At 36.3% G+C, this 15,636-nt stretch overlaps 2 protein-coding genes across 2 annotated transcripts; both read left to right on the top strand.

The window, feature by feature from the left end:
* Positions 1 to 348: 348 nt before the first annotated feature.
* LOC116213655 lies at positions 349 to 7,985 on the top strand. The gene is made up of 4 exons (XM_031548677.1): positions 349 to 445; positions 1,517 to 1,623; positions 1,730 to 1,809; positions 7,658 to 7,985. Exons 1-4 carry the CDS (start codon positions 349 to 351, stop codon positions 7,983 to 7,985), a joined length of 612 nt encoding a protein of 203 aa, XP_031404537.1.
* Positions 7,986 to 9,777: 1,792 nt separating this feature from the next.
* Positions 9,778 to 14,490, top strand: LOC116213094 (probable cyclic nucleotide-gated ion channel 20, chloroplastic). The gene is made up of 12 exons (XM_031547907.1): positions 9,778 to 10,725; positions 10,916 to 11,107; positions 11,294 to 11,392; positions 11,585 to 11,722; positions 11,847 to 12,095; positions 12,315 to 12,569; positions 12,728 to 12,861; positions 13,053 to 13,130; positions 13,218 to 13,347; positions 13,576 to 13,822; positions 13,920 to 14,082; positions 14,165 to 14,490. Exons 1-12 carry the CDS (start codon positions 10,660 to 10,662, stop codon positions 14,280 to 14,282), a joined length of 1,869 nt encoding a protein of 622 aa, XP_031403767.1. The 5' UTR covers positions 9,778 to 10,659; the 3' UTR covers positions 14,283 to 14,490.
* The last annotated feature ends 1,146 nt before the right edge of the window (positions 14,491 to 15,636 follow it).

Consider the following 15,636-nt stretch of genomic DNA (forward strand, 5'->3'; position numbering starts at 1 on the left):
ACCAATGCTAGAGGGCTCCATGCATGATTCGCTTAGATGCATTTATTTTTATCATCAAAGCTGGTTATGAAGATAATTATTTTAACACTTTAGATGATCTACTTTGGTATATTTATATGCTTTGATACATCCTCCATAATTTACTTTGATCATGTTAATTAAATCCATGCTACAAGACTCTATAATAAATAATCGGGCATAATCTTCTTTATTCCGTGCTTTATGTGCTATCATGTATCACATTTTCCATGCTTTTTTAGAATTTCTTATTATTCGACGTGACCTAGTCATGTCAATAAGAAAATAGGTACAATATAATTTTCTAATTGTACTCATGCAATTACCTAGATGGCGAGCAAAAAGAACTCTGGCCCTCCAAATGATATAAATGAGCCAAGAGGAAAAGCTCAATGGGATACTAGGACTACAGAGATTAATAATAGAGGTAGAAGCGGATAATCGCACTAGCTCTCATTCTAATAAGATTGGATGGAATAATCTTATTGCCAACTTCAACAAAGAGGCCTGCTAATTCAGAAGTTAGAGGAATAAAAGAGGGCAAAGTATATGCAAAGGAAGGGGGCCGGAAAGTTTCCAACTCTAAGCAAATGGCGCATTTTATAAATGCCTTAATAGAAACTTTGAAGGGTAGAAATGCAGGGGAAAAAAAAAAACAACAACTAAGCTCATGAGAACAGACCCTCCAGGTTGTAGTTATGCAGAAATTGTCGAGCAGTTAGATGCTTTATCAGAGATAGAACCCGGCAGTTATTTATGTTATTTCGCTCTTGAGCTTTTTGAAGACAAAATGAGAGGGAGTACTTTGCTGCACTGAAAATACCCGCTGTGAAAGTTGGATGGCTGTAATGGCAACAACTGAAGAAAGGGGATAGTTCTTTTTTATCCAAGATGTCTCTAATTTCTAATTATTGATGATTAAGTAATTTTATTAGTGTCTGCATTTAGCTATTCGTTGAACAATTTCATGTTGAACCTAATGAGGAACATATATTTATGTTATTATGATATTGATTGTCTTATCAAACTGATATTTAATTTTTTATGTTTTTGTTTTTTATTTTAAATTTTTTGTTGATTTTTACTTATTGCTTATAATAATTGGAAACGTGATATAATATCTCATTACAAGTACGGACTATGAAAGTGACAGTGATGATGAAGAATTAGAGAATGATGCGGTACTAAATGCGTTAACTTGTATTAGCACAGAGTGGTATGCTAAGTATATGTGCAAAGAACCATGCACGGTCTCCCCATTTACTGGAAGTAGAAAAATTAAGGAGATCACGAGTGGAAATGATTGGAGATGTTTAAATATGTTTAGAATGGATAAAAGAGTGTTTGAGATGTTATGTCGTGAGTTACAAGTTAATTACAATTTTAAAGGTTCCAGAGAAATCAGTCATATGGAATTATTAGGGTTGTTTTTGTACACTCTTGGGCATGGGGAAATGTTCAGGAAACTTTTCAATATTCTGGCGATGTTGTATATTAGATGTTGTAGCTACAATGGCTATAGATATTGTGAGCCCACCCGATCCACATTTTAGAGGTGTTCCGTTGGAGATCAAGAATGACTCTGGATATTGGGCTCACTTCAAGGTAACATATTGATATTTAATTCAAGGTAACATATTGATATTTGAAAAATTAAATATGTTTGAGAAAATAATATTTTTATTAACTTTTTACGTATTATTTGATTTAGAATTGTTTTCGCGCCATGGAAGGTACTCATGTAAAGGCATCAATACCTCCAGCACTTCAGTACCTTATACTGGACCGAAAGTTCATCCAACTCATGACATGCAACTCTGATATGATTTTTACATTCATTTGGGCTGATTAGGAGGAGTCGGCTCATGATACCCGCATATTCAATAGTGCCCTTAATTCCTTGTGTGTTAAATTTCCAAAACCTCCACTAGGTAACCACATGAATATATTTTTATAAACTTATTTTATTATATTATTGTTATTGCTGTTTTTTTACTTAAATTCTTATTATATATATTTTTTTTGGGTGTTTTGAATATTTGAGGTAAATATTACTTGGTGGATGCGGGATATCCAAACAAGAAAGGATACCTAGGACCCTAAAAAAACTAGAGGTATCATCTTCCCGATTTTCGTCGCGGAAGTGAACTGAGTGGCCCTGAAGAAATTTTTAATCATGCTCATTCATCATTACGAAGTGTCATTGAAAGGTCCTTTGGTGTAGGGAAGAAGAAATGGCGCATCCTTGAAACTATGCCAAGCTATCCGTTTGATGAGTGAAAATTGTGGCTGCACCTGTGGCTCTGTATAATTATATACGACTTCACTCTCAAGACGATCCCCATTTCGAAAAGTACGATAATGATGCAGAGTTTGATCCCGATGATAAAGATGATGTAACACTTGAGAATGTTAGTTCTTCTAGCCAAGTAGATGAAATGGCTAGTGTTCGTACTGCTATTTGTACTAGTTTGAAGAATAAATAGACCTTTTCAATAAATATTTGAACAATCTCATTTCAATCTAATATTAAATAATAAGTATTCAATTTTGTGTCATTTATAATTTTTCAGTTTGAATATTCTTTGTTCGAATTATTTTCATTCAAATTACATAAAATATATTATGCATGCGTAATTTATTATAATTATCTCATCGATGTATGTTGGTTATTTATGTATAAATTCTAAATTTGTGCTTTGTTGATGTACTTATTAGTCATTTCATCTTTCATCTGCAACAACAGAAGCAATTTTCCAAACACTTATTATATCATACCATCACTTTCAACAAATTCAAAAAATAACATATCAAACGCCTAAATTGCTTTTGAGCATAAGCAATTATTTTTCAGCAATTATGTTTTAGCACTTTTCTTTCAGCAACAACACTCCCAAACGAAACCTAAGTACTGAAAATTTAATTCAAACACTTAATTTGGGTATTCAAAAACCACCTTAGAGAGATGTAATGGGGATTAAAGTCAGCTACCATTATCTTAGTTGAGGTTGCTGAGAAATACTAAGGTCGTTAACACCTCCACTATGACCGACGTTGCGCTCTACCGCTCGAGTGACGGGTAAAGAGAGGTAGAGGACTCGGGTAGTGGAGCCCAACGTTGAACACCAGATTTATAGTCACAATAGTGTTTGTCGACAGTCCTACTGGTTGTCGGTGACATCCTAAGCAATGATGTTTGCTGGTGGGCTTCACAACAAGAGTTTTTTTATATATTATTTTTAGGTATTTTTAAAAGATATTAAAAGTTAGACATTACTCTATGAAATAAAAAAAAATTTAAGAAATCTAGGGTACGTTTGTTTTTTAAAAAATTTTCAACTCAATTCAATTCATCTCCACTTATCTTCAATTCAACAACACAATTATTACTTTTTTTTTTCATTTTTTCATTTTTTTAATCATTCAATTCAATTTTTAATATTAAATTTTCTCAACTATTCATTACTTTTTCACAATTCAACAACACAATCATTACTTAATCATTACTTTATCTCAACTATTCATTACTTTTTCACACTTTTTCTCATAATTCAACAATACAATCATTACAAACTAATTAAAACTAAAACTCAACTCAACTCAACTCTAAATCTAAACGCACTCCTATATTTGGAATTATTATTTTATAACCAAGAAATCGAATTTGGGAATTAATCTAATAAATAAATGAATGGGGCCATGCAATGCAAGATCAACTGTGGGGATTTTTTAGTGACGTTAGCAAACTTAAAGCAACGTCATGATGTCCGGCGGGAGATCCGGCGGTAATGCGCGGGAGATATAGTGGATTTTGAAACCTTAGGCTGTATTAAATGGCGTCCATATAAAAGCGCAATTTGCCACCTATATATATGCAAGTCATAATTCAGGTCGAGGAATGTTAGTGCATTGATATTTTCTTTTTCTTTTTGGTTTGGATATTTCAAATATATATATATATATGTGTGTGTGTGTGTGTGTGTGTGTGTGTGAGAAAGAGAGAGAGAGAGAGAGAGAGAGGAGACTGGAGGGGGATAAAGAGAGAGGGTGGCCTTCATTTAGAGCGGGCTCTAACAATAACAATTACTACCGGTGGCCGAGAATTGAATGCGCGGCAACCCCTTTCCTTCACAAAATTAAAAGCTCTCCACTATTGGCACTAACAACATGGAATGGTTCAGATCATTCGATCCCTTTTAAGTAGGTTTTCAGTTCGAGCATGATGAATAGAAAGGATCCACAATTAAAGAATTATCTATGCATATAATGGATTGATCTGACTCGAATTTGATTTGAACTTGAATTATTTACAATGAATGAAGTTATTATTATATAATATTCCAAAAAAAAAAAAAAGAAGAGCTCTACTGGTGCGCACAACCTGCTGCTGAGTGCTGACTTTTCAGCTCTCCTTCCCTTCCATCTGCAGTCTGCACCACAGTACTGCCCCCAAATCCTGCTAGATGAAGACATTATTGCTGCGTTTGGTTTCATAGTAGGATTTTAAAATCAGATTTTGATTTTGAAAAATAGTGGTATAAATGGAGCCCACCGTTTGTCTTTGTAAGAATTATTTTGTTTTGTTGTGAAAAAAAGTTGTATAAATGGAGTCCACTCTTTGACTTTGTATGAGTTATTTTGTTTTGTTGTTGGTAGAATTAGGTTAAAATTGTGATTTTAAGATTGTATCCACAAACCAAACAAGCCCTATCAGTCGCTCCAATTAGCTTCAAATCTAACACGCTAAAGACAATTAGATTATTCTGATTCCTGGCCGGTTAGCTTATATTTCGGTTAAGAGGTCGATGGCAAACTTCGGTTCCTTGAAGTTAAATGGCACAAAGTGCACCGATATGAAAGGTCTCAAATATTTATCTACTAAACTGATTCCGCTTATGATATGGCTAACATTGCACTAAACCGTGCTTAATGGTGCAACTGCCCCGCAAGTGATTCTACGTAAATGATGTATGTGGCGACGACTTTGGGGCCTCGATGACTGTCATTTCAATTTGACGAAACTGCAGAGGACCGAATATGTCTCCGAACCGCTCGAAGAGGCCTCCCTAGCATAACAAGCACACGGACTTCACAATCCATTCGTGTGCTTAACCCGTGCGTGCAATTTCCACCTTCAAAAAAAAAAAAAGTACGGTCTTTTCTTTTTCCTTTTTTTCATTTTCCCCCCTCTGCTTTGGCTTCGAAAGCAAGCACTTGCTTTAAATTGAAACGCTCTCCTCTTCCTCTGCCCCTTCCCCTTCCCTTTCTTTCCGTCGTCGTCTTCATCATCACCATTCACCACCATCTTTCAGTTACGCTTCCTTTTCTTTTGTTCTTTCATAGACATAGCCGTAGACAGAGTGATCTGTTATCTCTCTCTCTCTCTCTCTCTCTCTCTCTCTCTCTCTCTCTCTCTTCTGCTATATATGTTATAGCGGAGAGGCTTAGAGTGCGTTTGGATTTAGAGTTTAGTTGAGTTGAGTTTTAGTTTTAATTGTTTTGTAATAATTATATTGTTGAATTATCAGAAAAAGTGTGAAAATGTAATAAATAATTGAGAGAAAGTAATGATTAAATAATGATTGCGTTGTTGAATTGTGAAAAAATAATTAATAGTTGAAAGAATTTAATATTAAAAATTGAAATTGAATAGTTAAAAAAATTTAAAAAATGAAAAAAAAAAGTAATGATTGTGATGTTGAATTGAAAATAAGTGAAGTTGAGTTGAGTTAACAAATTTTTTAAAAACAAACACACCCTAAGACACTCGATTTGCCATATAAGAGGAGGAGGCTAAGGCAGGGGCGAAGCTAGGATTTCCATTCAGGGGGGAAACTCATAATTTTAGGGTAAAATTTAAAAAATTTAAATTTCAAGGGGGGAAAAATATTAATTTTACATTAAAAAATTTATAGTTTTGGAGTAAAATTTAAAAAAATTAAAGTTCAGGGGGCAATTGCGCCCCCCCATAACATTGGCTCCGCCCCTGAGCTAAGGTATAGTTCATCAAATTGGAAACAAAAGTTACAAATAATGTAAAATTATTCTCATTGAAATGATGCTGCTTCTATTTTTCAGGTCATAAGATGATGAAGATTCGGAGAACTCACAAGAAGAACGTCCTCCGGTGTTGGAGATGATTGAAGAAGCTGCATTAGGATCTTATATTCAATGATATATATTTAATCATAATAACATTTCTTAGTCCATATCTAAACATTAGATTCATGGAATGACCTCTTGTGTTGGAAATTTTTGTCGTTAGCTACTTCAAGTTCTGGGATGTCTGTAGTTCAGCTACTACCCCGTAATTTCCAAATCGTTCTGTCGTATTGTCTTATTATTATGTTGGCCTATTTCGTAGCCATGAAGCTCAGTTTCTTTTTTAAAAATCATTTATTATCTTACAGAAGATTAAAAACGTTAACGAAACAATTGCCGAATGTTTGAGCTGCCACAGAACTAATCCAACACGGACAACAATCGGATAAGATCATACATCATAAATCCCAATCATTTAAAAACATCGCTACTTGCAAACTTATCATCATCATCCCTCCAGCATTTACTATCAGAAATTGAATCCACAGTCGCACGGTGCAAAAACCAATCATCAGCACTCACAGTTTAATTCAGATTAACAGCAAGTGGCGAGCTGAGCACCTTTTAGAGCTGATTGTACCTGACCATCGTCCCCGGTGCTTGGATCAGCTCCATATCATATATAATACTTATCTCAATTATCAAGATTAGTCTTGGTATTACGGTATAATTAATTAAATTATTGTTGTCATGGTTCGATACTTATCTCAATGAAAAAATCATCCCCCTTTTTTAGAAAGTTCTCATAGTCACTATCTCCGTCAAAGATTTCAACTATTAATTAATTTCCTAATGAAATAAATATTTCAACTATTATTAATTTACTAATGAAATTAATACCAAAATCTACAATTATGTTCCCTAAATTAACCTTGAAGATATCAAGAGTCAACATAGAAATTATTAAGGAATGTACTAACTTGCATTGAAAAAAGAAGCTACAGATATTGATTTATTATAGGTAATTGTGGAAGTATTCTCCACTCCGCATGAAATGAAAAGCCACAAAATTATTAGCTGTTGTCATCCCTCTATTCCTAATCTTAGAAGGTTAGTGACCTGGTGTTTCATATATTATGTCCTTATTATTTCGGATACTTTTTACGCTTACGCCCTGTTTCGTAATTAGATTTCCGTAAGTTTTATTTCTTCTAACTTATTTACAGCTTCTATTGTTTTTTTCACGGTGTTCCAGTGGCTGGTACAATCACACTCGCGAAGGTGTTATATGACACCGACGAAGGGATATTGTTGCCCATCTGTTTGATCGACAATTGTAAGCCCTTCATTTAACTTCTCCAAGTTGGTGATGGAACAGTTCCATCAATCTGTAGAGAAGGTGAAGACTTTTCCACTTGGACAAAAATACCAGAACAATACTTAGTGCAGCCAACAAATTATCCGGTAAAGCAGATTGTCGACTGTACGTATCAAAATTTTCAAAATCATGCTCGAGATGAAGAATATCTAAGAGAAATGGCAATTCTCACACCATTGAATGATACTGTAATTGAAACCAATGACATTGGACAAGCAGGGAATACCGAAGCTCAAATGAGATCGACGAGGCATCTGTCAATGTTGCCGATCAAGAAATGTTTTATCCTGTTGAATTCCTAAATACTCTTAATCTCTCGGGAATTCCAAATAACTGTCTGCAACTAAAAGAAGGAATGTCAGTGATGCTTCTCAGGAACATCAACTCTGCATTAGGAATGTGCAACAGAACAAGACTCATCATCACGCAGTTGGGGGCTTGGATAATCGAAGCAAAGATAATTACTGGAACCAATGTTGGCGCAAAAGTGCTCATCCTGCGAATAGTTTTGACAGCAAAGAACTCCAAGTGGCCTTTTGTTCCATGAAGGAAACAACTCCCAATAAAGTTTGCTATGCAATGACTTTACATAAAAGGCAAGGTCAGTCTTTGAATTATGTTGGATTGTATTTGCCAAAACTTGTATTTTCTCATAGGCAATTGTATGTTGCATTGTCAAGGGTAATCTCCCCTCAAACACTCAAAGTATGTTTTTGATCGAAGTATTCTCTCAACTTCCACAACTTCATCATAATTAATGTTATTTTGTACTACAGCAATAAATATGAACTTTTTCTCTATGCCGTATAATTCTTCTACTCTTTATATGACTAGATCCCACCAACATCGAGTATGAACTTTTATATTAAATTCTTTGACCAAAAACTTCAGAGAAGTCGAACATGAACATGAAATATACCCCCTAAACTAGTATATATAAACTTGACTACAGAACAATAAAAAGGGTCAAAAGGGTAAATGTTGGAATATCATAGGGATAAAAAGGTAACTCTATATCTAAGTGCTTTTGATTAATTTGTAATTCTTGTTCAATTCCCATTTAGTTACTATATATAAGTAATTCTAAGCATTGATTAATTCGTAATTCTTAATCAATTCCCTTTTAATCTATATATATATGCACATAAAGTTGGATTTTATACAATAAATAGGGTTAAAATGCTAGCAGCCTTACTGATTTATATGTTAATGTACTATACATATTATAAATAAAGTACTCAAAGAAATATAAAAGTATATTTCAATCACTTATTATCATATCTTTAATAAATAAATTGAAAATTGCAATGATATATATATATATATATATATTACATGAACTCTTTACTTAAGAATATATATATATACATATATATATATATATATTACATTTTCTTCTATTAAAAGTATGAATTTGCCGCATAGCAATTTACATACTAATATGACATATAAGTTCATGGTATTGTTTTTTAAACTTTTATAGTAAAATTTTCTTTATAAACTTTGTGCAGTGCATGGGTCCAATAAACTAGTTTAATAAGGAAGTGGTGAAAAATAAATAAAGCACCATACTTATCATTACATCTCAAATCATAATTCATGGTAGAAGAAAGTCCAGCAATGTATCAAGACTGACTAACGAACACTTTACCCGTGACCTCCATCAGGGTGGGGATGGCCGATGGGAACGCCCCCACACCCCAGATTTTGGGAATCTCAGCCGTAGAGATCCCACTTAAATCCCCCAAATTGGAGGGGCGGGGATGTCTTCGCTATTCACCCACCTCCAAATTGGGAGAACCAATCATGATTTTCAGAAAATAATGAAATAAAGGCCCGAGATATCTCAGCATGGGAATCAGTCGGCAACTTGCGTTTCTGTACTGAAAATCTTTTCAAAAAGAGGATTTCCTTTCTTTTTTTTTTTTGGCTGTATTTCAATGAGAGGTACATTTTTAGCTGAATTTTCAACGAGAGGTACTAGGCGGATAGATCCTATGTCCGGGATAATAATATGAAGTGATGGGAATTGAGCTTTTGTTCATGCACCCGGCGCATCCACGCCCACTGGCTTCCATGCAATTTGCGGACCCGTTTGATTTTAGGTCGGTTTTTAATAATGTGTTCCGTTTTAGAGTTGAGTTGAATTTTGATAATAATTGTGATATTAAATTATAAGAAGAAATGTGAAAAAGTAATGAATAGTTGAGAGAATTTAATATTAAAAACTGAATTGAATAATTTAAAAAATTGAAGAAAAAAAAGGATAATAATTGTGTTGTTCACAAACTACAGATAAAATAATATAGAGTTGAAGAACGGGCTCTTCAAGTTCTCATTTCTCTCACCATCTCGATTGAACTCCCAGCAAGAAGAAGAGCAGAAGGTCGACGAAGACTGTGACCAAGCAAGATATGACAAAGAACTTGTTCCACAGCTGAGCAACTTTAGCATGAGGATTCATAACACAGGATATACAGCTGCAAATATAAGATGAAAATCTCTTTGCCCATTCCTCTGCATCCTCGAACAGGGCATTATGGAACTGCAAGAAGGATATTTCTGTGTTGTAAGTTCCATCTTTCTCCGCCCTTCCCCACCTCGGTTCTTTTGGAAGAGAGACGCAGGTCTCGGAGCACCATATATTGGCCCGCTCATTGTTGAGAATCTTGTCTTTCTTTCGCTACGTGAAGGTCCGGTATAACCGACAAGATAAGTTTGATTTTGATCGGAGTCTTTGGAGCTCCAAGGAAGGGATATTGATGCAACTTTCAGGAACCTATATCAACGAGAAAATCCATTTACAATACGTATATTCAATTTATGAGGATCTAAAAGTTGACAATGAGACGCATATAAAATGGAATATCTTTGCAAGAGAGGCCACACACAGAATAGCTTGATAGCTTTGATTTCAAGAGGATTGCTTATTTCTTATTGACAAGAGAACTCTAATCGTGTATAACGATCGATGAAGTAGTTAAATAATCCTGATCATGAACGGCAACTCATAGCCACGAACAGGACCACAGGATATCTTACAATTACATGGTTCAACAAGAAAAGGGGCAGCCCGTACAATTCAGTAATAATTTGCACCGGCACGAATATCATGAACACATCCCATATATCAAAGCATCCTCCCACAAAAAAACTAACGATTGGCCTGAAGGAAGTAATGCTGGTAGAAAACTAACGATCTGGGCAGCTGGGCATGTGCGATGACCTATTACCATTATGACGAAGCAAAACGTAAAGCATCAAAAAGTTCGGGGGGATTTGATTCGGTACCTTTCTATCTTCAGATCACTAGGTTCTTTCCCCATGAAGTTTCTTTCTGCACCGGCACCAGTTGCTTCATATGTTGCTTTGATTCTTTTGAGTAAAGAATAACTTCGATTTTCCTTTATAGTGCAGCTAACACTGATTTGCTTTTCAGAATTCTTGAGATTGTGCTTTTGCTGTTCTTTTTTGCAGTTCCATAATGCCCTGTTCGAGGATGCAGAGGGATGGGCAAAGAGATTTTCATCTTATATTTGCAGCTGTATACCCTGTGTTATGAATCCTCATGCTAAAGTTGTTCAGCTGTGGAACAAGTTCTTTGTCATATCTTGCTTGGTCGCAGTCTTCGTCGACCCTCTGTTCTTCTTCTTGCTGGGAGTTCAATGGGTAAAGCTCAGCCTTTTATTTTGTCTCCTTCCTGCTTATCGAGAGAGTGAGGGAAATGTGAACTTGGAGAGCCTGTTCTTCATTTAAAGCTTCTTTCTAACCACTCTATAGCTTCACTATGAATCGAATTAGTGTTGAAGAGTCTTGGTTACTTTTCTTACGTGTTTTTCGGATCCTTGGCTGCAGGATAATAAGTGCATAGTTTTGAACGGAACCATGACCACGACAATAGTTGTTTTCAGATGCGTGACTGATTTCATGTACATCCTTCACATACTTCTTCAGGTAAGCCGCAAGTTCATCATCATCTCGACAGCTCTCGTGCTGTTTATTCCATTATCCTTCCGTAGATGCTGACAGTTGTTTAATGCTGACTTGCCAATGGTATTTGTGCAAGATATTTGCTCTCTTGGCATTCGTCTCAAGTCGTAGCCTATGTAATAGACTACTAGTATTGTTTTTCCAACTCTTTTGCAGTTTAGGTTGGCCTATATAGCTCCTGAGTCAAGCGTGGTTGGTGCCGGAGATTTGGTCGACAATCCAAAGGAAATCGCCCTCAATTACCTGCAAGGGTATTTCTTCATAGATCTCTTCATTGCAATACCGCTCCCTCAAGTAAGTGCTGCTTTACATTGTTGTCGTTTTCTGCACTATCTGTTCAGTGTCATTTATTACAGCACAACATATGAATGATGTCGAAAACCATCTAAGAGAATTAATTTTATTTGATTGCTGGCAGATTATGATATTGTCGATTCTACCACAATTCAAGGGATCATCTGCTGCATACTATGCCAAAACCCATTTAAGTGCAGCTGTTTTTGTTCAATTCATTCCTCGATTGTATAGAATTTTGACTATGCGTGGTGGTCAGTCTTCGACTGGCTTCATTATCGAGTCAGGATGGGCCTACTTCAACATGAATCTCCTTGCATACATGTTGTCCAGCCACGTTATTGGATCATGCTGGTACCTTTTTGAGTTGCAGGTAGGTAATATATTATCTATAATTAATTTTCAGGTGTCATCCTGTTTTCATTGTCGGCTTCATTTTCCGTCTCTTTCCATATGCGATTATTTCTTTTCATTTTCTGCCTATTGTTGGCGAACGGTGGCTTGACTTGCTTCCTCTAAACATGATGTCTTCAGTTATTCTCCTTTGTTCGCCTAATGGTGCCCTCTTTCTCTGTTCTTCTGATGCATTCAGCGGGTCAATCAATGTCTTCGAGATGGATGCCACCCTGTCGATATGTGTAACTTCATGGATTGTGGACACGGGGATGAGTTTCATAATTTCAGCTCCAATATGACGAGATGGAATCTTTGGAAAAACAATATAAACGCTGCTAACTGCTTTTCCAGAGATGGTTTCGATTATGGAATTTATCTTAAGGCCGTCAATCTTACCACGAAAGATAGCATTGTCACGGGATATGTCTACTCATTATTTTGGGGATTCCAGGTACTCATCTTCATTTTGATCGCTTTTAGCAGCAACTTTTAATTATCTTGCATCTGAAGATTTAATGGTTACGGCATTGTCACTCCATTGATTTTCAATACTAGACTCTCATACTGCCTTTTCTCTTTGGTTCGGCATTTGATGATTCTTTGCAAAAGCAAATCAGCACTCTAGCTGGAAATCAAGCTCCAAGCTATTTCATCAGGGAGGTCTTGTTCACCATATTAGCCCTCTTGCTGTTTGGTCTTCTTATCGGGAATATGCAGGACTTTCTGCAGGCTCTTGGAAGAAGGTGTGATTTTTGGCTTCACATGGGAATATCTATATGCTGAGACTTGCTAAGTCCGAACTTTTCAAGCGAGATTCAACTAAATAATTTCCAATTTCAGTTTCGTGTCTTTTGTTTTCTGTTGAACATGTAGGACTTACGAGATATCAAAGAAGCTCACTCTAGATCTTCCACATTCTGTTTTTTCTCTGGAGGAGGTTAGTGAAGCCATTGAGAAACCGTGATGTCGAGCTGTGGATGAGGCACAGGCGCTTGCTGGAAGAGCTGCAAAGGTGGACTTTGTTCTCTTTAATCTCTTTTCAATTGTCAACATATAGTTTCACCAACAAGGAATCCGATTGTGTCCGCATTTTATGCAGGAGAGTTCGTCAAGCTGAGAGGTACAACTGGGCTGCCACTCGAGGAATAGACGGGGAAGTGATGTTAGAGAATTTACCAGAGGATCTTCAGAGAGACATACGACACCATCTATTCGAATTTATGAAGAAGGTTGGCCTGCTTTGCCCACGACGAGATTCTCTAGTTTGTAATTTCCATTCCCATCTTCTTGGTTCTACTCCTCGGCAGGAACTGACCTGTTATATTTTTACTTCGACAATCCGTGAACAAGCTCCAAACTAGTTATCGTGCATATACATGGTATTGAAGTTCAGAATTCTATGGATGAGAACACTAGATCTGCTGACACTAAATGGACAAATTTTGACCGTGCTGCAGGTACGCATATTTAAGCTCCTGGATGTTCTGATCTTAGACACGATCTATGAGAAGTTGAGGCATAAGACGTACATCCAAGGAAGCAAGATCTTGAGCCGTGATGGCCTGGTCAAAAGAATGACGTTCATTATGCACGGGAAAATGCTGAGCGAGGGAGAAGACGGGGTCGTGGGTCTTGGTGGAGGGGATGTTTGTTGCGGAGAGGAGCTTCTGGCATGGTGCCTTGGGAATTCTTCTCCAAACAAAGGTAAGTAAGTTTGCTTATTTCATTGTGAATCCTTTTCCTATATGGAATGGCGAAATAGAAAATACTAGCATTCGGCTTCTGCTCGGTTTCATCGCAGATGGGAAGAGAATAAGAGTACCTGGGCAGAGGCTGCACAGTAATAGGACGGTGAAGTGCTTGACGAATGTGGAAGCTTTTGCCCTCGAAGCAACTGACCTTGAAGAAGTCACAAGGCTCTTCGCAAGGTTCTTACGGAATCCTCAGGTTCAAGGAGCCATAAGGTTTGCTTCCATATAAAACTACTTCGCAGAGAACCGAATCTATTCCGTCGAGAAATTGTGATATGGCTTTCCATCTCAACAGGTATGTATCGCCCTACTGGAGAAGCTTTGCAGCAACTGGAATCCAAGTTGCGTGGAGATATAGGAAGAAATGTATAACTCGCGACACCAATTCTCGGTCCCTACGCTCTACCAAGTAAAACTCATGTACTTAAGTCTGCGAAGAATTTGAGAGAGGCTATTATATCGGGCTTCTAGCAGCTCCTATAACAGCAAAATGTGAGAACATGTCAGGTAGGATCTTTAAATTGCATTCATATTCTATATATTTCAGGATACCGAAATTGTTGTTTAGATCAGTTGTTCGAGTCAGTCCTTGTTTATTAAACTTCGATGCTAAAGGTGAAATTATCTTGTCATGACTAATCTACGCTAGCTAGACTACATAATCAAGGTGATGTTTGCCCTAGTTCATCGGTGTTCGAATCCAAAATCCGGGATACCTGTGGTTTGTACAGGCCGCCTCTCTTACAAGCATGATTTGCCCATGCCCGCTTCAAACCGAATGCTGAAACCAACATGGTAACTCCCAAATGTTTCATTAATATAGCAGAAAAAGGAATTTACACTTTCGGGAAAAGAAATGTTAGAAAAGCAATAACGGAAAGCCCGAGTGCCCAACGCATTCCATGCACCGTAACCATTATCATAATCCCAAGTCAAGGTTGCACATAATTTGTGTGCTCAATTCGGGTATCGCTCATTAATGAGAATCCCATTGTCTGCCTTTTCAAAGTAATTACGATTTAATCTAATTTAATCAAATTAATTTAATTATGCATATGCTTCATCCTAAACGACACAAAATAAGAACAGAATATCCCAATTGCCAACAACCTGTTTCTCATTAAGGAAGATCTCCAAACACACTTTTGATTCCGGCAAAGGGCTATGGTATGTCGTGGATCTTCTTTCAATAAAGAACGTGCAAGTGAAACAAAGATTTCCGTATACACCCGAATATTCTCAATCCCAATCTTCTAACGTCTGTCATATAATCCCCGTCGGATCAAATTAAATCATGAAAAAGATTAAAAAAAATGCGTGACATGATATATTTTCATCTGACATATAAGACTATCTCTCTTGCCATGTGGCAAGTTGACAGACGGGCATGAGAGACCCGCCAGCAGGGGGAGCCGGTCTAATCGCATGTCTCCATTAATTCCTCTCCATTGTTTTTTCCCTAAGATTATATTAATTTTATTCATATCAAAAGGAATTTAGTTTCATTTCACCTAAAAAAAATATATGTATTACACACACACAAGAAAAAGGAGGATCGAGGAAGAGGGAAATATGTAGGAGCTTTTGCCCATTTGTATAGTCTTATTTTTCAAACTAGATCTTAAATAGACTCCTTCCCTGAAATATTTTTTTTTTTGTGAAATCCCTAAAATAATTTTTATTCTAGATTTTTTAGTATAATTTTATTTTTAAATCACCTAAAGTTAAAAAAAAAGAAAAAGAAAATTACCCTTAGAAAGAAAGAAT

Source organism: Punica granatum, chromosome 7, assembly GCF_007655135.1.
Source record: "Punica granatum isolate Tunisia-2019 chromosome 7, ASM765513v2, whole genome shotgun sequence".
NCBI lineage: Eukaryota > Viridiplantae > Streptophyta > Magnoliopsida > Myrtales > Lythraceae > Punica > Punica granatum.